Source organism: Sebastes fasciatus, chromosome 14 (genome assembly GCF_043250625.1).
Source record: "Sebastes fasciatus isolate fSebFas1 chromosome 14, fSebFas1.pri, whole genome shotgun sequence".
NCBI lineage: Eukaryota > Metazoa > Chordata > Actinopteri > Perciformes > Sebastidae > Sebastes > Sebastes fasciatus.
Window position 1 is genome coordinate 11,614,062 of NC_133808.1, and position 22,798 is coordinate 11,636,859.

General features: G+C 39.0%; 1 protein-coding gene across 3 annotated transcripts in view; it reads right to left on the reverse strand.

The window, feature by feature from the left end:
* Positions 1 to 22,798, reverse strand: part of cmss1 (cms1 ribosomal small subunit homolog) — a 341,858-nt gene that overhangs the window by 41,142 nt on the left and 277,918 nt on the right. The window contains exon 2 of one of the 3 annotated variants that reach the window (XM_074658834.1): positions 84 to 158. In XM_074658834.1, the coding sequence (XP_074514935.1) occupies positions 84 to 132 (49 nt within the window). In that variant the 5' untranslated portion in view covers positions 133 to 158. Of the gene's footprint in view, positions 1 to 83; positions 232 to 22,798 lie in introns of those variants that run through there. The other 2 variants (XM_074658835.1, XM_074658833.1) reach the window with 2 other exon arrangements.

The window sequence follows — 22,798 nt, forward strand, 5'->3', positions numbered from 1 at the left end:
TTCAGTTAATCAGGACACACTAAAAACCTCCCGGACCACTTGAGAAACATTACAAAAAGTCATATTAAAGTCAAGCAAGTTACCTGAATTAGCCTCGTGTGCCCACCACTCGTCACCCAAGTCGTCTCCCATGTTTCCTCAAGCTAGTAGCTTAGTATAGTCTGTCCAATCCAAATGTACCGCTGAGAGAGAGAGCCGGGGATGCGTTCACGAGCAGCACGTTTAAAAACAGGAAGCCAGGGGTGCGTTCAAGAGCAGCACGTAAAAACGTCAGAGATTTCCAGGATAAAGTCAAAACTTTACGAGAAAAAAAAATCGTAATAGGACGAAAATAAAGTTATAACTTTAAGAGAAAAAAGTCATAATATTACGAGAATAAAGTAATAACTTTACAAGAAAAAAGAAAATAACTCTAATTACTACTTTATAATATTGACTATATGCTCATAATACTACGACTTTTTTCTCTTAAACTTATGACTTTATTCTCATAATATTACAACTTTTCTTCTAATAAACTTGTGACTTTTTTCTCGTAATATTATGACTTTATTCTCGAAATCTCAGATTTATTTATTTTTCCTCAATGTGGCCCTAATACTCCGTCATACTGTCGTACCATATACCCATAACAATGATAAATAGAAGTGAAAATGTAAACAATAAACAGTTATTCATTTCCATTTTTAATATTCACAGGGAACCACTGGAGAGGGGCTAAAGAGCCGCATGTGGCTCCAGAGCTGCAGGTTGCTGACCCCTGGCATAACCTTAGCTAGTTTTCACCATAAGGTCATAAAATTGTCATAGCTTATTGCAAAAACTATTGATGGAAACATAAATATGATGTACTACTGCAACAAAATCAGTAAAAAAAAATATATTTTCTATTTTTGGATTTAATTTGTTTTTATTTTGTCTCAATCACCCAAACCGTGGTTTTGGGTGATTGAAACAGTGCTAAAAGTGCTAGTGTGGCATAATCAGTCATGTGTAGGTTATAAAACAGAACCATTTCTTGGGTGTAATGCAAGTGAAGAGAGTTTGTCATGTTTCATATGCGTTTATAAGAAGAAAGTGTTCAATGTGGTTATAATTCAGGGTACAGTGTTATTTATTGCCAGTGTTATTATTAGGGTGTTGTGCCAGTAGATCGCCAGTAGGTGTCAGTGTCGTGTATGTGAAGGGAGCGTCACAGGGAAGTCTCGCGTGAATAAGTGAGATAATGAGAATCTCTGTGTACAAGATAGAAACAGAATACACTGTGTAGCGATGTCAACCTAAAGCATTATTTTACATTTTGCAGGTAAGCTGGTGATGTGAGTTAACAACTCTGTGTTAGGGCAATGTTTACACTGTACTTCGGTGACACTGTGTTCAGTTATGTGAATGTTTAGCGTGTGTTAGCGTCTGTTTGGCTGCTTCAATTTAGTCAGTTAGCTAGCAGCTAATACGACGGTTACAGTTGCCATGGTAACATTAGTAGTAGCGCGGGGCGCTGGGAGCTTTGACAATGAGCCCTCATGTGGGGGAGCCCTCCCGTTGCTCATATTAGCCTTTTGCAATGACTATTGTTTATGTTGTTGTTTACTGTTTATTAAGAAATATAAGAAATATGGTGTTATGCTGCTGAGCTAAGATTATCTGAACAGGAAGTATTTAAATATATTACCCTCTAAAGAGTTGAGAGATGGGGTAATCTTTGATTTTGTGCATTTCCAGCATTTTGTTACTGTTATTGTGAATAAGTGAGACAATGAGAATCTCTGTGTACAAGATAGAAGCAGAATACACTGTGTAGCGATTGTCAACCTAAAGCATTATTTTACATTTTGCAGAACATCTTAAATAAATGTGTAGCACCAGACTGAGCCTGTGGGACATCATTCTGTGCACCGCTACACTAGCTTTAACAGTGTTAGCTTAACTAATGAAGAAAATTAGCAACCTTGCAATATGCTCTACATTAGTGTGAAGACACCTAATTCAGTGGTTCTCAACCTTTTCACCCCCAGAGAATAATGAGGTTGGTGTTCGCGACTCCCCGAGTTTAGGTTAATTGTAACAGCTACCGCCTCGGCATTGTCCAGTGTGCTTCAGGCACTGTGGATTTTTGATGCGTTACGTGACTTTTTCGCTCCCCCTGACGGCCGGAAAACCCAGTCAGAAACTCATGTGCGACCCCCTTGGAGGTCCCGACCCCTAGGTTGAGAACCACAGCCCTAATCAACCACAAAAAATGTTCATGGACTAGCTAGATTTTGCATTCAATGAAATTTGCTGGGAGAGAATTAAGGGAGGGAGTGGTAGGGAAGGGGTTGTTGTGACTGTGAGGAAAAGCAGCTTTACTGTCGGCTGATGGTTAGTTTAGACAAAAGGGTATGCCATGCCTCCTTGGAATATGGTATAACCTTCTTTCCTCATCAAATGGACAGGTAACATCTTCAGTGTTACAGAAATGTATGATGAATTGCGCATTTGTTTTTATTTATGGCAAGAGCTTACCTAAGACAAACATTTAAAAACTGTCCCCATAATCACCCTTAATTCACCCTACCTTAATTATTGGTGAGTAATCTGCACCTTTCTGAAGTCTGGCCTCTACACTGCAACGTTTTCCATTTGCGATAAATTCAGTAGAATCTCATGAGTACAATTTTCCTCTCCTTTAACTATTTTTCTTTCTTTTTTTAAATTGTTTTTGCCCTAATGACATTCAAGTCATCAAGCTATAATGTATTTGAACAACTGTTCAAATAAAACCAGAATATGGCTCTGACTCACACACTTACAATGCTGCAAGTCTCTTTTTATCTTCATCATGAGATGAATCAAAATAACCTCAAATTGGGCTTGTAATGTTGAAGCTGTTCCTTGAAAAAAAAAAATAATTCTGTATGATTTAATAGAGAAAAAAAAGCTAGGTGCTAGGTGCCTAGGCAACAGTCTTTTTAAATATACTCTGAGAAAATCAATCAGTCAGTCAGTCAGTCAGTCAGTCAGTCAGTCAATTTAGCAAAAATATAACCCTTTTATTGTTGACTGGGTACCTGGTTAATGAAGATAATCTGTGTATTATCTGTTTGGGGTATAGGTACGATTGCAAAAAGTCAAAAGATTTACTGAGGCTTAGGTGCACAAATCAACAATAGATTACACAAAGTAAAAGATAAACATATTGACCGTGAAATAACCAACAGATAGGAAGACAATGTCTGAGCTCAGTGTTCCCTCTCAGGCACTAAGAGCAATAAGCCATCCATGCAGTGCTTTCATCTATAAGTTTAGCTGCTCTATGTGTGCTTTTATTTTTGTGCAAAAGTATTTTCCACTTCTTTGTTGTTTTACTATCTGGGTCAGTTAGGAAGCCCCACTGTATTGATGTTGGAAGTAACGAGGACATGTTTTAGGAGCGGGTAATTTATATTAGAGACCATTTTGGTGCAGTTTGATACCATCACATAGGACTCTTTCCATGATTTTCCTTTTAGACAATATAGTTGCCTTGAAATGACTTGTTACATGTTGTGTTATAGTCAGTGGGATACCTCCGGGTCTGAGAAGTGAAGCCAATGCGGAAGTGCCTTAAACTTAAATTCTTTCTAAAAGCCAGCAGGGGGCGACTCCTCTGGTTGCAAAAAGAAGTCTGATTGTATAGAAGTCTATGAGAAAATGACCCTACTTCTCACTTGATCTATTACCACAGTAAACATTGTAAACACGAGTTTATGGTCTCAATCGCTAGTTTCAAGTCTTCTTCAATACAGCATGATGTTCATTTAGTAAATGTTGGTCCCATTTAGAGTCAAATAGACCATAAAGCAGGGGATGCTTTAGGGCGTGGCTACCTTGTGATTGACAGGTCGCTACCACGGTGTTGTCCGTGTTTTCGTCTTACAGCTTTAACCCTTTCACAGTGTGTTTTCAGTTCATGAAAGTTAATTATAACCTTTTTGGTCACCTGAAAATGTTTCATTCGGTTGTACTTAGCTCCACCCTCTCGTGTCACTTCTGGTTGCAAAAAATCCAAGATGGCGACGGCCAAAATGCCGAACTCGAGGCTTCAAAACGGCAGTCCACAAACCAATGGGTGACGTCACAGTGACTACGTTCACTTATACCGTCTTTGGTTATAGTTACTGTAGGTGGTAACGGTTATATATCACATCAGTCATCTTAAGGTGGCCAAGCCATATACATGACTGTTAGGTTGAGGTAATAATTTTAGTTTTGCATGTATACAGTATAGCGCCCCCTCTCCGCCATATACTGCACCATACCATAAAACTTTTGAAAGAGGAAAAAAGGCACATGCTTTTGCTTCAGTTCCTTTTGTTCTCTCTGACACTTAATTAGACGCCAAATATAGGATCTCTATTCTAATTATATTTAGCTTATAAAACTCAAATGTTAACCTTTTTATAAATGACATATGCAATTATAGGATAAGCCTTTATTATTTATCATGAGGGGATGTTTCCATAGAGGAGGAGAGCAGTAACCCACTGTTCTACTGAGTGTTTCTCCATAGTACATTACAAAACACATCTTTACATCTTCTATCATTATGGTTGGGGCAGGGTGGTCTTATTTCCCAACACACAGAAGAAAGGAAAGAGGAGGAGGAGGACGTGTTTGGAATAGTGCCCTCTTTTCTGCAGCTGTAGCGGAGAGGAGGGACAGGTCCTCTGGGAGTAATTGCATGCTTTTTTGTGTTTCTGTCGGAACAACACATTTCTGGCTGGTAGAGGCCGTGAGATGTTTGATTAAATCTCTGCCACAAAAAAGAAAAAGCAGCGACTGATTGCTGGTGAAATTATAAAGGGTTCAGAATGGTTATGCTGTTTAACCCTCAAAAATGGGGGAAGAAAACAAATCAAGAAAGAGAAAGGAAGGATGCAGTCAACACATTGTGCACGTCTGCCAACATTCAGCGAGGACAATGGACTCTAAATGGCAGCTTTGTATGTAATTAAGCATCATTCCTGTAAAACACAGGCCTCTTCCTCATTTGCCATTCTCTCTGTTCATCGTTTGGCTTCATTTTCACCGGGAACAATATGCTGTACAAAAGCACAATCCCTTTCTATAGACCCCGGGGGAACTTGTGAAACTTTAAAATCAGCGTTTCCTGAGTTAATCAGCCAACCTGTATGTAAAAGAGAGAGTGCACTTTAAATGCACAGGAGTCTTCACTATCTTAAAATCCTCATAAAATGATTTCAGCCGAACACTTTTGAACATAAAGACAAGATGGAAATGACCCTCATTCTTTTGGATCTTTTGAGAAAGAGGTTTAGTAGAAGATTGCGATGTGTGTGCATTTGCTGATAGGAAATAGAATAGGGAAAATGTCTGTTTTCAAATTTAGTTTGACATTTTGGGAAATACACATCACTTTCTTGCCAAAAGTTAGATGAGAATGCCACTCTTTCATTGGCATATTACCCAGTAAAACCACAACTTATTATTTTTACTCAAGTTTGTGTACAGATTAAACTAACAAGGCACCAGTAGGAGGATTTGGTTACCTTTAGACCAGTACCAGAAATGGGCCGGTACTCACCAGTACTGAGTACCGGCACTTCTGATTTTTGTCCACAGTGCCCTTACTTCTTATTGCGTACCCCTTAACAGCCGCAAAACTGAGTCTCTGTGTGTAAACCAAAGAACGTATATTGCTAAGAAGTGAAAGTCAATTGTTCGTTCCATTGCAACAGCAGCAGAGCTACGTCTCCGCCATTTTGGACTGAAAGCGAGTACTGGATGCCAGTAAAACGTCAGTCTACAAAGTGCCGTACAAAAGTAAAATAAAATTATTTCTGTTCTATTGTCATAATTATAATGTCTCTACCGTAATGGCCTGTGTTGGACAATAAGAATATCATGAATATGCATACTATTATAACTATTTACCTACTTATTTATTAAACATTTTTGCCTGGCCACTTCCCAGAGGAGCATAAAGTGAGCGATGGACATAAATAAAAGTTAGAAAAATCCAGCACACAGATTTTGAAAGCAATCTCAAACTTTTTCATGTCAAGGACCTCCAAAATGGAAGTCCAATAGACCACAGACCATGGATGTATAAGAGGTTGGACCCTTTGCTTTTGCCCTGCGTGTTAGTAAATAGCCTACAACCACATTAAATCCTGTTCATGTTATACTACTAGCACTACTAGCTACTGGCCGATAGCCGGTCGTTTTGGAACAGAGCCGTTAATACATCCACCATGGTGCAGGCTTACAGCACACAGCCCATGGGTGAATTATAAGATTATAAAAGTGATGAATTACAGCCAATATATCCATTATTACAGCCGCATACAGCTAGCAGGAAGCTGGCAGAACCGGATATGTCATATGAGCGTGCAGGGCGGTGCAGTCCTGTGGGTCTGATTCCGTTCATTACGCCGAGGAAAAGAACTCTGGATTCGGTTATTAGTTAATTTTTACAACTTTTAGAACATAATGATTTAAATGAGGGCTATTTAAGTGTTTGTACTGGGAAGTTGATTTACCTAAAAAAAAAAAAAAAAAAGATCCTCTGATTTACAGATGTCTCTTTACACATCCATGGCAATGGACTCATTGGCGTTTTCAGTCCAAAATGGCGAAAGCGCTAACGCAGAGCCATAGCAACTTTTGTCAAAAAAGCACTATCCATCTATAATCTTTGTGTAAACACAAAGCTTTTTTAATGCTGAGAAAACCGCGCTGAAAATGTCTTTGATATTCCTTCTCCTTTTCCAGTTTAATCCGTAGGCCAATGCATCATATTTTAAATTGTATTTATGTATAAATTGTGGAAATGTATGTCATATGTACGCCTAACGTATGTAATGAAAGGGCATACAAAAATACATTTATTACCAAGATAGACGGAGAAAGAAAATATATTCAAGACGGATGCGATGATCATGTCATGCTGCTGAAATAGGGCACTGGCACCTTTTTGTGGTGCAATTCAGACACCGCTTTAGACAGAGACAGATGTTTCCTCTGTTGTCTTTATGCTAAACTAAGCTACAGCTTCTAATGTAACAGACAGCCCCTGAGAGCGGTATTGATCTTCACAGTTTAAGTACTTTAGCAACACAGGACTGAACAAATGAAGATGCAAAGAGCTCTAAATTAAGACAAAGACGTCTAGAAAGTTGTGAGAACGCTGGAAAAGAGTGAGAGAGAAGACGAGCATCATTGTAATTACAGGCGGACAGCTGTCTCCTTTGGCCTCTGTGATTGCACACTGTGGAGCATTGGTGTTAATGCGTTTGTTTTGTTGTAAGCAGCTGTTCCTCCACTTTCTCGTTTTAATGATCACAAGAAGATGTTTATTTTTTGTTTCCGTTCTCCTCTTTTGTGTTTTTTTTCCTGCTGAACGTGGAGAAAGAGAAGGAGGATAAAGGAAGACACATGCAGACTAATTATGGCTTTGAAAAAGTTCAGCGCTGATTACTACACATCCACAAAGGCAGCTAGTTCCTACCTATTCTCATGTCCATGCATTTCCACTGTGATAAAAGTACACCTTCTCTTCTTTACCTAAGATCTGTACAGTGGCTCTTTTGTTTTCTTCTTCTTTGCATTGAAGACCAATTCAGTTTTGTTCATTTGTTGTTCAGTTGTTTTAAGGGTTAAATGATTAGTAAGATGACAGTAAGTTATTGCATTACCTGCCTAATCGTGGTATATAACCTTGTCTAATTAGTGGACAGCAAGTATGTTCGTTCACAAAAATCGCCCTCTCAGTTTTAATGAGGGTTGAAAAACAAAAAAATTATGATTCAAATGAATATAAAATGAAATACAGTAACTGTCATGTTGATATGCCACAGCCAGAACGGGGGGTCAGCGAGGTAGTCGGCGGCTTGACAGCCAGTATGTGACCAAGTGCAAGTAAACAGGAAGTGACCTTGAGCTTTCCAAAACTTCACCATACATATAAACTTTCTATGCAGGTCTCCGAGTTACAACTGTATTCATGAGCATCTGGCTGAGCCTGACCCGCATGGAGATGTGCTGCATTCTAAACACTAGGCAAACATTTATGTGTCGCTGTTGCTTTCTGTCATGTTTTTTTTTTTGCTTTGTTTTCAAGGTAAAAGATAAACACATATGGATAAAATCTGATACGTTTGATGTATTGGAACATATACATTATATACATATTAGGGCTGTCAATCGATTAAAATATTTAATCGAGATTAATCGTATGATTGTCCATAGTTAATCGTGATTAATCGTACATTTTTGTCCGTTCAAAATGTACCTTAAAGGGAGATTTGTCAAGTATTTAATACTCTTATCAACATGGGAGTGGACAAATATGCTTGGTTTATTCAAATGGATGTATATATTTATTATTGGGAATCAATTAACAACAAAAAACAATGATAAATGATGGTAGATTTTCATCTGTAAGCATCAGTTTGTTGTCATGTGTACACTGCAGGCAGAATGTGTGTGTGGCCTCAGATGAGATTAACATGCCTTCCTGTAGATGTGTCAGGGGGTTAGAGGTAAGACAGAAGGTATCTCAGAGCAGGCATCGTTGTGGCGAAGGTCCCAGTTACTGTCAACCTCGCCAACTGTCTAACCACATGGGTCAGGCTGCACCTGATGGAAGTTTTAAGGCCACTCACTGCAACGTGTGCTGGAGAAGAGACGACAGCTCAGAGGTTACATCATGACATGTTGTCCGGTCGAATCTTCAAGTTATGTGCCGACGTTTCAAAACACCGTAGGGTCAGTTTTATTAGAGTTCTACTCCTTTTCAAACATATAAAACCGCCACTGATGTGTTGTCACATGTTTCTGTAGCGGAGATGTTGCCGATGTGACAAAGTGCAAGCTTAGCCAGGAAACCTTTGGAAACATTAAAAACATTTAAAGATTAAGTTGGCAAATGTTCATAGGCAAGCACTGACAGTATGGTTATTAGCTTACAAACAATATATAGTATAAAAATAGGACTGTCTTCTATCACACATGGTTTAATAGTGCAATAGTTGGCAAATTACTTAATAAAATAGTTTTTTATTATCTTATAAAGAATTTTTTGATAAATTCAAAATGTCTATAAAACCAAAGGAGTATGCTATTGTTTTTGATGCTATACTAGAATGTGCCCTTATACCTATAGGAAACCCTGGTAGGCTACTGTAGATCAACCTTTTAATTTTGAACATTGTGTGGAAGATATTTATATTCATGGTGCTAATATATTGAAAGAGAAGTGCTCTAACAAAAATATAAGGGACACACTCAGTTATGCTACCTTCCCTTCATCTAGATGTGTTTGGTCTTCCTTATTTGATGATATAGGCCAGGGGTCAGAAACCTTTATTATCAAAATAGCCATTTTAGGCAAAAAGGGAAAAAAAAAGCATTGTGATGAAGGTAACACAGTTTATAGTCTAAGTATATAGTATATAAGTCTAATGCAGTGAGGGACAAATATACTATGGAGTATTAGGGCCATATTGAGGGGGGGGGGGGGGGGGGGGGGGGGGAACGGGTATTTCCACAATAAAGTCGTAACTTTACAAGAAAAAAGTCGTAATATTACGAGAATAAAGTCATTACTTTACGAGAAAAAAAGAAAATAACACGTAAAATTACTACTTTATAATATTATGACTTTATTCTCGAAATCTCAGATTTATTATTTTTCATCAATGTGGCCCTAATACTCCGTCGTTCCGTCATACCATAGACCTACAACAATTATAAATAAAAATGAAAATGTAAACAAAAAAACAGTTATTCATTTCCACTAATTTTTTTATAAATCCACAGGGAGCCACTAGAGAGGAGCTAAAGAGTTGCATGTGGCTCCAGAGCCGCAGGTTGCTTACAGACCCCTGAGCTAGGCAGTGGGAGAAAGCTTAGACAATTTGTGATAAGATATACTGTATCAATAACAAGCTTAAGGAAATGTCTTTCAAGGTATTACATATAATTTAGCCGTAAAACTTGTGTAAGAAAGAAAGAAAGAAAAACAATATGTTATGATTAGTTTGCTAGCTGTGTTTATCATGACGTTGACGATGAGTCAGGTGACTCAGGTGGGATTCTGGATTGCGGCTGCGCAGTTCGCACCACGTGGCAAGGTTGTGAGAGCGTTAGCTATCTGCTAAAAACATCATGGATAAAAAACGATGGAGCTGCAAAGCGAAATATATAAAAGACAAGGACAACAGAGACACGGTACTAAGGAAAAACATACTGACTATCTCTAATAATACATTTTTCTAAAGTCCAAGAGATCCAAGTCCCTGCTGAAACATCCACCACCTGTTCAACTCATGGTTCAACTACCCCACCATCTCCACTCCACTCCAGCCCCACACCCACACCAACACCGAATCGCATCATGCAGGTGGCAGAGACCCCGTGGCTGGTAAGTTACATACCAAGTTTAATAGCAGGGAAATATAAGATGTAGTTAAAGTACTTAAAGTAAACATATTCATTGTGCAGTGAAATTTAGTTAAAGTAAAAATATTCATTGTGCAGTAAAACATAGTTAAAGTACTTAAAGTAAAGTATTCATTATGTAGTAAAATGTAGTTAAAGTACTTCAAGTAAAAGTAGTCATTGCAGTAGTAGTTAAAGTACTTAAAGTAAAATTATTCATTCTGCAGTAAAATGTAGTTAAAGTACTTAAATTAAAAGTAGTCATTGCAGTAGTAGTAAAATGTAGTGAAAGTACTTAAAGTAGACATATTCATTGTGCAGTAAAACGTAGTTAAAGTACTTAAAGTAAAATTATTCATTGTGCAGTAAAATGTAGTTAAAGTACTTAAAGTAAAAGTATTCATTATGCAGTAAAATGTAGTTAAAGTTCTTAAAGTGAAAATATTCATTGTGCAGTAAAACATAGTTAAAGTACTTAAAGTAAAGTATTCATTGTGTAGTAAAATGTAGTTAAAGTACTTAGAGGAAAAGTATTCATTGTTTAGTAAAATGTTCCCTGTCAGTGTTTTACCATTATATATGACGTTTCTGGATTAATATTTCTGCTGCATTAATGTGTATGTTGCATTTAAGTTACTTAGATGTTTAGGGTGTTTATTTTGATGATTATACACTAATGAATTTTATAACAGACCGTTGCTATGTATAACAGACTGTTGCTATGGACGCAGTTCTAATGTCGAACTCTGGCGGACCATTTTTATGTCAAATTGTTGATTTCTTAAGTAAGTAGCCGTGTAATAAGCGGGATAATGTACAGCTAGCGGGTCATTGTTGTGAAATAAACCCCTTCAGGGCGATGACTAGCTCGCTGTACATTATCCCTTACTTAATTGAACTGTTCAGTTATATTTTCTATAAATGTTATCTTCCTGAATTATGGTCTAAGTGACATTTCAAGGCCTCCTTTGCTCTGTCATGTATAGTGTAAAAAATATCAGTCAGCCTTAAAATGCCCAACATGTTGAGTTGATATGAGTGATAGCAAAGGGTCAAATTGTAATCGCAAATTTGGGGTATCAATCTCAATTTCAACAGCCCAGCACAATAGTTTTTATCAAAATTGACCTTGGTTTTCAAGAGACCATACATTTGAATTCCAAATTTGTCTTCTTATTCATATCTTTTTGTTTCCAGCAGATGGAACAGAATAGACCCTGCTGTCCCCAAGTGTGACACCTCCGGATGTATGGACACAGCTTGCTGATGCTGCAGACAACAGAATCTCTACAGTGTGGGCAGAGTGACATGACATCTTGTCCCCTCTCTAATTATGGTAAGTGATGAAAGTGATTGTTGTTAGCTGCAGAAGTGACAGCGATAAAGGGCGGAGGGCCACCCACACAGCTGGGAGCTTAGCGACATGTACATTTTTTGCCTCAACACGTACACCACTGAAGGGACACAGAGGCACAAAACAAGGTGAGAGGGGATTTCTGGATAATGCACCTGTCAAATAGGACCTTGCTGCCTGTGTGCTGTTATGTGACCCAGCAGAGCAAGGCCAGGACAGTTGAAAAAAATGAACAAACAGCTGTGTTGTTGGCTAAATGAGATGTGACTTCTAGCATACAGGCTGCTTATGAATTGGCTACTTTCTGTATCTGCAGAAAAGGTTAATGCAATGTTATTTGGATTTCATTTTATGACACAACATTTGTACCCCTCCACCCTCGAATCTGAAAACACACACACACACACCTGCATGTTTTCTGATGACATTTGAGATTCCTGCCGCAATTCAATAAGATCCTGAATGAAAAATGAAATGATGACTAGGATAAACTTGTAACCTTCACTATTCAGCCTTGGAGTTTTTTGGATCTTGTGAGTGTTTGCTCAATATAACCTTAATAAAGCTTCAAATGAATTGGACTTCAATCACAACTCATTATTACTTTGAGAAGTATGAAGCTTGTGAAAAGTGTGTAGAAGTGGGACAAATGTACTGTATTGAGGGAACCTGATGCACTAGGGCTGTGTATCAGCAAGAATCTGGCGATATGATACGTATCATGTACTTTAAGCAAGGCGATATATTGCGATTTTTTTCAAATTTAATTTTAGGAAAACTGTCATAGTATAAAGAACACACCACCGTATGTATAAAATCGGAGTAAAAAAAAGTCACTACAATGAAATGGCTACTATGGGGACTCAGCTTCACAGTCATATCCATTTTATGCAATTCCAAGAATGTTTAGGAACCCCAGTATGCAGAAAAATGGTTGGTACCAATGGATTCCTTCTATTTTCTAGTTTAATATGATACCCTACATTAACACTACAACCGAAAGACAGAATAACAGCCATTTTTAAGAGGTTAATTAAAAATCAATAACAGCGTTTTGGAGAATCGACACAGTATCGCAAAACATAATATTGTGATACTCGTGTATTGATATTTTCTTACACCCCTTTGATACACACACTTGCAATCCATCACCTCCACATTCAAGTCAAACACAGTATCAAATTCCTTCAGAAGCAACAAATCTACAGAACAGTCTGTGTGAGCTCATTGTCAGGCTATCAGTAGCCATCAATAGCAATTGCTCTGGAAGTCGGTGTGAATATTATTGAATTAGATTTAGGCCTTGAAAAGACCAAATGCCTCAAATGTCTGCCTTTTATCGATTGTTAGTCAACAACAGAGAGTTGACATTTCCACAAACCTGATTCACTCCGTTGTTACAGACCTCTGAATTCATGTCCGCTTGTTGTGAAACTACTCACCCATGAATTGTAGCAGGATATATAGGCTTGTATTTGTTAATGGCAGGCGGATGCTATTTCAACGGAATAAATAAATGATCACAATGAACAGGCTTTCAACATCACATTTCCTCTATTATGAACCTTGTTTGTCCATACAGAGGAGCTTCTGAGGGGTGTTTCATATAGAGGAGGCTCAGAGAAGCAGGGCTTATTGCGAAACAAACAAACACACATATTAAATATATATAACACTGAGACTAAAATATTACAACAGAAATGAACAGAACAACTGCAATTAAGAAAGCAAAAGAGAACTTTCTGTTGTAGATCAGCTTGCATTCTTTCTTATATCCAGCAGGGGGCGACTCGTCTGGTTGCAAAAAGAAATCAGATTGTATAGAAGTCTATGAGAAAATGAGCCTACTTCTCACTTGATTTATCACCTCAGTAAACATTGTAAACATCGAGGGCTATATAAGTGTTTGTACTGCGAAGTTGATGTACCTAAAAAAAAATGATCCTCTGATTTACAGATTTACGTTCGTGGCTATGGACTCATTGGCGTTTTCAGCCCAAAAAAAGCCCATCTCGCGGCTATTGTCAAAAAAAGCACCGCATATTCGTCTCTTTGCTCCTACAGTATACTCTTTGGTGAAGCTAAACCTGTAAACTCACCTGACTGAGACCAGGCTAGAGACCTTTCCATTGTAAGGCTGTTTAAACCTCCTTTATGAAGCAGAATTTTCATGAAAATAATTGTGACTTACTGAAATAAGACTGATTTAACTGGTAATCTGGCTTTAAGAAACAGGTGACACTGTTTTTTCAAATGCTGTTTCCAAGGTCAAGGGTTGGACTTTTAGTCTTTAAAGTGCTCAGCAAAAATTTAAATTTAGACATCTACACTTTCCATTACTGCTAATTATCCAGAACAGCCACGAAATATACTCTGTGGTGACATTGTTTAAGAACTTGCAAGTCTAATTTCTAAAACTTAAAAATAAGTTCAAAAATGTTCAAAATGTCCTTTTCATTTATTGATATTGAAAAAAAGCAGTTGGCCATGAGCAATAAACACAAAATGTCCATGTATATTTAAGTGACTCTATGAAACTTTTCTGCGAGGACATTTGAAGAAATGTTCTAAATTGTTGTATAACTGTAATATTGACCACATGGTGGGCTACTGGACTGCAAGACCTTGAGGCAAACAAAATAGCTGACAATATTCACACTGCTGTCACTGTGCAAAAAAGATGCAGAACACTGAACCTTTCCACTTGACAACTTTTTCTAATCAATAGGAACATAGCCAGGAGATAAACCATCTATGGAAGAGGTTGTCAACCTTTTTTATCTTAAGACCCACTTCTGATTGTTAAAAAATTCCCAAGGACCACCTTCCAAATAAATAAGAAAACAAAATAACATGGCAAAGAAAGGAGAAGAAATAAACTGGGCTGTAAATATGTGTTATGCCACTATCAGCTGTAATGACCAAAATAAATTATCCAAATTTTAATGTTTTTACTGGCGCAGGGTTGTGTCCCACATCACTTTTTCGTCATACTAGCTTGTCAAAAAGGAGGCTAAACAACGCTCCGAACTTGTGCTAAATTTTGGTGAGGAAAAACAGTCATGGCCATTTTCAAAGGGGTCCCTTGACCTCTGACCTCAAGATATGTGAATGACAATGGGTTCTATGGGTACCCACGAGAATTTTTGTCATTGTTTTGTGTTGTTAATTGATCTCCAATAATAAATCTATACATACATTTGCATTAAGTAAGCATATTTGTCCACTCCCATGTTGATAAGAGTATTACAGTAAATACTTGACAAATCTCCCTTTAAGGTATTTTGAACAGATAAATAATGTGTGATTAATTCATGATTAATTGTGATTAACTATGGACAATCATGCGATTAAATATTTTAATCGATTGACAGCACTAATTCAAATGCAACTAGTCATTAAAATTATGCATTTTAATTTGATGTTTATTATTTATGTGTAATTTATGTGTAATTCTCAAGCACATTTAGATAGGAAAATAACTAGTTTCATAAATTAAGATTTTTTTTTCAAGAGATTTTATTAGGGTTGCCAAATAAATTTGCAGAATTTCTTCCATAGTCTTTTATTTAAGATGTGCAGTACACCTTTGAGCCACATGACGGAGCCTGAATGTTTGCATTGTTATGATAATTGTAGCCTACTTATAACATTGAATCTAATATGAAAGGCTAGCGTACATTCAGCTTGTTTTTGTTTTTTTTAGATTATTTTTTGGGGCCTTCATTGCTTTATTGACTGAGCCAGAGATAGTTGTTGAGTGGGGGCAGAGAGAGGGGATGACATACAGCAAAGGGCCACAGGTCGGATTCAAATCCCGGGCCGCTGCACTAAGGATTCAGCCTTGGTACATGGCCACATTCTGTACCCCACTTGTTAACTCCGCCTAAATGTATTTATTTAACATGTGTATTTGTTTTCAATAACACGTGCATAAAACAAAGTGTGTTGTGATTTATCAAACGTATATCTCTTCGAAATGACTTTTTTCTGTTCAAGATAATATAAGATGATGCTGAAATGGCAGAAAAAATGGTCAGTAACGTTCATCTACGCACAAATTTGCTTTTCTCACGATTTATAGATAAGGGCTATTGTGAATTGGTTCGCTGTGGTTTGTCATTTTTAAAAAGTGGGTCCCCAGAAAAAAGGTTTGGGAAACACTGACCCATCTGTCCGTACCTCTTCGGCCCACTAGACGGCGCTCTTCGGCCCACCAGAATAGCTGATCTATAGCACGGTGCGCAGTGGTAAAGCTGTTCTGGTTCAAGGTGATTTATTTCCTCAGAAGCTGCATCGACGCTGTGGTAAAAAGCCTTCTTTCACCTCAAAGTCTGGACTGAAAACAGCATGATGACATTACATTTTCAGTGTTGCAAGATTATGACAGGTAAACCAAATACTTCTCTTCTGAAATAAAGACAGCTATTTCACCCTAACCAGCCCGTGAGCATCTGAATAGAGCCCATGCCGACAGGAAATGTCTCATAAAATAGAGAATTGGTTTAAATGCTTAAATTGTGAATTCAGATTGTAAATAACGTTGTGATTTTACAAAACATATTCTAAAGCCTCCCTCTGACTAATTGAGCTCAGAATACATTAAAAAGCTCATCAGTACCTTTAAGATATAATACATTTTAAATTAATTTCCCTTATGTAATGTAATGGCAGCAACCCATTTACTAGTTATGAAATAAAATATCTGCATAGTTAATTTCTCAAATGGACATTACTTACATAAATGCATAATTACCGGTAATCATTATCATGAAAAAAACATACATGCTAATGCTCTTTGGGCTTGCTCTTTACTCCACCCCCAATACTGCACTATATACTTTATGTAAATAAGTAATCACTCATGAATGCATGAGCTTAGAGAGATATCACACATGGGGATGATAAGACGGGAAATGAAAGAATGAGGAGAATGCAAGAGAGGAGCAGAGAGAGAGAGAGAGAGAGGAGGGAGGTTGAGTTTGACTCGGAGCAAAGCAGTAAGAGGGTAAATCAGGATGTCCCGCAGGTCATGAATAAAAGACGCAAAGAATAATTTGGGCGTTTCTCAGCCTGGTACAGAACGCCACAGTGTGGATATCAAAGAGATTAGTAACATTGAATCACATCTCTCTCCCTTTCTTCTCTTTTTTTTGTTTTTGTTTTTGTTTCTCTCTCTCTCTCGCTCTCTTCTCTTTCTGTCCCTGAGAGCAACATACTGTACATTTTCCCATGAGACCACGGACGCACGGCGAACGTTAATATGGTTATCTTGTAGGTGCAGTCACTAAGGGGAATTTGCATGGTGCAAATTAGGTTGGATCTCATCCTTAGAGAAGCTATTAGCTCCTCACTACCGCCCTCTGTAACTGTGTGTGTGTGTGTGTGTGTGTGTGTGTGTGTGATGGCAGAGTGTGATGTTATCGAGGAAATCTCTGCTCCACCAGTACATCATGTTCTCTTCATCAGAAAAAGAAAAGGCTGACTCTCATTATGTACACAAATTAACTAACTTTTTGACAAAAACAAAATACTGGCATAACAACTAGGGGTGGGAAAAAAAAATCTATGTATCGTGATGTTTTTTTTTAATGATTTTGAAATAGATTTTTTTTATGCCATAATCAATATATTTGCTTTATTTGAGTCTTTGCGGAGGTAGAACGAAGTTACCCGTTGTATTGTTGTAGTCTTGAGTAACGTAACGTCATATCCGTTCAGTTACCGTTAATCAGAACCTGTTTTGCCGGTGGCAGTGAGCCGAAACGAAAAAGTAGAAAACGGCGGAGGGTCTGTGTGGATATGACCTGCACCCTCACATTTTAAATCCAAAGTGATAAACACTACACATACAGTAAAGTATGGAAACACTTTGGGTTTCACACATTGCCAGGAAAAGCAGACATCATGGATATGCTGCATGCTAACTCTGTCATGGAGAGGAAACATTATAGTATTGCGGTAACATGCGGTCAAGCCAGCCGTCACTCGCATCTCCGTGGTCAAATCAGCCGACGCCACAACTGTTGAGCACCCATATACTGACATTTATGTTAAATGCATTCAAACGGCCCCGATGGAGCTGACCACGGATGGATAAAGAGAACGGAGCTGATGGGAGAGCTAGTGACGGACTTGGCGAAGTTAGAGGAAGTATACACGTGTGACTACGTCCGGTTTTCACAGTGAGGTGTTAACAAACTGTACCGTAATAGTAAGTAATAGTCCCTAGAAGTGATGAAAATGATTCAACTTTTCCCATGGTCTAGTATTAAAAAGTAAACAAAAATTGTAATATCGAATCGCAATACTTTAAAATCACAATACATATGGAATCGGCACCCAAGTACTGTGATAGTATTGAATCGGTAAATAGGTGTATCATCCCAGCCCTAATAACAACATTATTAGAGGTTGTTGTGTTATTGCTCTGTATCATGTAGAAGAAAGAGGACCAGTGTGTTGCTGAAGGTCTGTTGGAGAAAGAAGGGAATCCTTTACATGTACAGCAGCAGTTCATTTTCTGATCTAGGTGGAGATAGTGACTGTGAGGGACCACGCTGTGGTTTCTAAAAAGATGTTCCTAAGAGGAAGATTTGTCTTGTCACTGTTCTCTCCAGGTCCCCGCAGCTTATTACCATTTTTACAATCAGTTCTCGAGCAGCTGTTTCCATTGATAACAAATTGATGCATTTGTCTGTAATTGTAGGATGATGGGAGGACCTTTAACACATTGCAGACATACACAGACTCATAGCGGCTATGTGCTGATTCAGAGAGACAGTTATCTCGTCCCCACTTTACTTGTGTAAATATTCTGGGTATGTTATCAGAAACCCCCGCATTGAAACGTTGAGTGTCATGTAATATTTTTCCACGTCAACTAAAAACTTAATCTCAGGAAATGTCCCACAAGCTCTTGCTGTTGGGAGGAGCATTTTACAAGTAGCGACACAATAGTTTTTATTATTCTGCTGTTCTGCTGTCGGCGGCGATAAGAATAGGAAAAGCACACTGCCAACAGAATCTAACTAAAGTAGTGCTACATCTACATAGCGTTGTCAAAATAATTGAGATACCAGCTTCAAGCCTCCCCCAGTGACTGTAGCTCTGTAATATTGTTTTGTCTGAAGTGCATTTACAACACGAATCTCCTACAAGTCAATCATTACTTTATGTGACCTCAAATGCCATTTGAGGATCTCTTTTAATATTTTAAAGACTATCATCATCAAGAAAAAATGCTTTTGTCATGATTTGTCATTATGCATGCATTTAGAAATTACCTTAAATGCAGAGATGACTGACTTGATCCCACAGGATACACAGATTTTTCTTTGTTTCTTTTTGTTTATTCATATTAAAGGGGCATTACGCCAATTTTACACATATAATTCAGTTTACTTTGTCGCAGAGAGTGCTACTTTGCCTCCAATATCTCACTGTAGCATACACTCTGCCCAGCATCAAATTGCAGACTAGCAACTGACTGGTGAACACAGTGGAGGATTTAGCAGCTAGATATTTCCTTCAGGAGTTGGTGGAGGCCAAACACAGAGCTAAAACAGAGTGAATATTGAAACACAACTCTAAATGAATGATAATGTTATTCAGTAGCATTTATTCACCGACAAATACACTGTACACAACCTGTTACACCTACGTTCACAGCTATAACACTACCAACAACCTCACACACACCGCCAACACACACACGGGGTCTGTTGGAAACTCACTTTAAGTTATGCAGACTATGTGTGCGGCGGAGAGCCTTCGGCAATGCTAGAGCTGCTAACGTAACACAAATACACACTGTTTGTTGGCCACTTGCTAAAGTAATGCCGGGCAGACAAAGTATCGTTACGCCGGACAGACACACAGCTGACAACCTGCTAAACTAAACTAAATGTGCGGTGTAGACTTTTACTGGGAAAGTGGCTGCATGTCTGTGACACTACACGCAGCATCGTAGCTGCTAAGTTAACGCTCCCGGACGGGTGAACTGGGGACTCACGTCAACGATCTGTTGTGCTCCTGCAGCTGGTACGAGGCACTAATCTTGTCGGTTAACGGTTAATAATCGGTTAATGATGGTCAGTTATCGGTTAAGAACATTTTTCAAAATGAGCATCCCTAGTTCATACCCCATGTGAAACCAGAAGTCAACGTTGATTTATTTGTCCCGTAACTTCCGGAATGAAGTTACTCCACTTCCGGAGTTATTTTAACCCGAACCATGATCTTTTCCTAAACCTAACTAAGTAGTTTTCATGCCTGAACCAAGTTGTTTCCTTTGAAGATGGAAGTTTATTTTGAAAAGACTCTATTCATGTAACGAGTGGAAATTGACACGTGCGTCATGTGTTGCTGGACATTTGCAGGAAAACCCATAACAAATTAGGAATACCTTCTCGTATGCTATCATACAAACCGTTTCAATGTTGTGTCCACAACCTACTTCCGCTACCCCCATGTGGGCAACAAAATCAGTTTTTGCAGGTTTAAGTTTCTTTTACACAAAAAGTATGATTCACTTTTGAGGGGCGTTTAGTTTTATTCAATCATCTTTTATAAATAGGCATCACCATGTGCACTGCCTGATATCAAATTTCAGATCAAATCTAATTTGAAACTATCTTCCTCCTCCTTTGATATAAAAGGAGGTCTTTATGGATGATAAAAGATACCGTACTGCTGCACTGGCAAAGTGTAACTAATCATGTCAGATTAGTTTCTTGGCTTGAAGGAGGTGCAAATGGAAAGAGGGAAGCTTGGCAAAGACGGTGGAGAAAATTAGTTGAGGGAACTGAGTTGGTGTTTATTTCCCCTCAGCCACAGTGCAGCAGCTTATCCACGAGGCCACCAGTAGATGGAGCTGAGATCCTCTCAATGCTCCAGGGGTAGCTCTGCAGCATGTGCACATTTGTGTGTTCGCATGTCTGCTGCATGTGTGTGATTATGAACATTGATATTATTTGAAGGGATTTGAATACCAGTATATGTGTTGTCTGTTGAGTTTCTCTGTTTCACACCCATAAGGTCAATCTTGTCACATGCCTGGGTGCAGAAGTTTTCCTCTTTGAGCTGTTTACTTTTGTTGGAGGTCAGAATAGGACAGGACCTAATGCTTGGAGGCAGACTTCTTAAAGCAGCGTCTCTTCAGGCGCCTGCGGTGAACTGGCACTTCAGACGCTGGGTTCGGAGGCTGAGTTAGGGGGTTAGTTCTGCACAGTGGGACCAGAGTTGGCTTTTGAGGCAGGGTAAGCATGTCTTTTCTCTCTGCCTTCGCCTCATATTCTATCTCCCCTCTCTCATGCTCGCCCCAGTGTCTCCTCTCCCCTCTCCGTGTCCCTCTTCAGTTCGCCTATCAGCCCTCTGGCCCCGAGGAGCATCTGTGCCCCTCCTCATTCCCCATATGCCCCGTGCCTTTAAGCCTGGCCCCCAACGCTGGAGCCAATCACTTATTCATCAGCGACATGAATTAACAATCGTCTATTTTCCATCACACCAACAACCTGATGGTTGATTTCACTCCTGACCTGTTTCTGGTTTTGCTTGTACATCACGCAAACACACAGATGGCACATGGGAAGTGGGAGCCTCAACGTGTCAACAAGCAGACAGAGAAAGAAGTTATCAACAGGCAACACAATGAACCGGGCCGCCCAGATTGCAACACTTAAGGACAGTCTTAATACTGTTGCACGATACCTACATCTACAATTAAACATCAGGACACCAACCGAAGATTAAAATCAAATTATTTTTCTTAAACACCGACACTCAAAAGTTTCAGTAGCTGTGTGGCGATGCAGAAGAGTTGATGTGGGCTAACAGATTAAATTGAAGATAGGTTGAGCCCCGTGATGCTGAGCCAAAACAGCCTCTCCTCATTCCCAAGGTGCCAAATACCGGCGCTTTGTCACGGCAGTCTGCGTTTGATACCGCCGCACAAGGCACTGCTGTGGTGACGTAGTATAAAGAGCGAAAGAGATGCACAGAGTTGGAGGGAGAGGAGCTGGATGGGTCCAATAAACACAAGGCTTTTATTCAGGAGACCGCTGTTCGTGTCCCGTGCGTTAAGTTTCACTTTCACTTTACAATCAGCTGTTCAATCACCTGATTCGACCATTATCAGGCCATTAAATAGGCGTTATCAGTCCTTATGGAGTTTCACACTGTCTGTACTACAGCGCCTGACTTCCGCTTCTGCTCCTGTCATAATTACTACAGTCACTGGAGGTCGCTGTCGTCGTCTTTTATACCTTCTTTTGGTGATCTACCATGTGAATAGATCATAAAACCTACTAGTGGTTGTAGTAGGTCCCTACTAACCCATATCTATGGGGCTTATAGCGACTGATGACACCTATTTAATAGCCTGACAACATTTGTGTCCCGTGTTCACAACGTAAACTCACATTTTCACTGTAAAAACAGAAATTTCTAAGCCTAAACACGTTGGGCGGTTTTGTTGCCTAAACCTAAGCAAGTGCTTTTGTTTAATTCACAACATTAAGCACGTGTTTACTGCGACCGAAAAAGTGGCGCAGAGGGGTCTGACGGGGATGAGAACGTGTTGGCCACAACCTCTGTGAGCCAGTCACCACGTCGCTGTCAAACTTCAAAACTGTTCCTTGTTCTGCTGCTTTCAGCTGTCATTTCATTTGCCACAGTTATGCGACCCAACTCCAGGTTTGATCACAACCAATGGGTCCGTCCAGTGAGCTCATCGGAAATCTTGCTCCATCCATTCAGATTCTCAGCTTTCATTCTTCACTTTTTCACCACCACCCATGTTCAGAGGCCAGGATGGACTTCCAAGCCGATCGGGGGATGTAAAAAACACCTTTATCATAGTCACACCACAGGAATATCTGGAAAGACAATCTTTAGAATCATCAAAAAATCTGGGCTTTGCTGACGATTGTCGGGAGTGGAGAATCGGGCTCAAAATCGGCTTGATTCTCATGTAGTGTGTACCAGAGCCATCTCTGAGTTTTATGAAACATCAAAGAT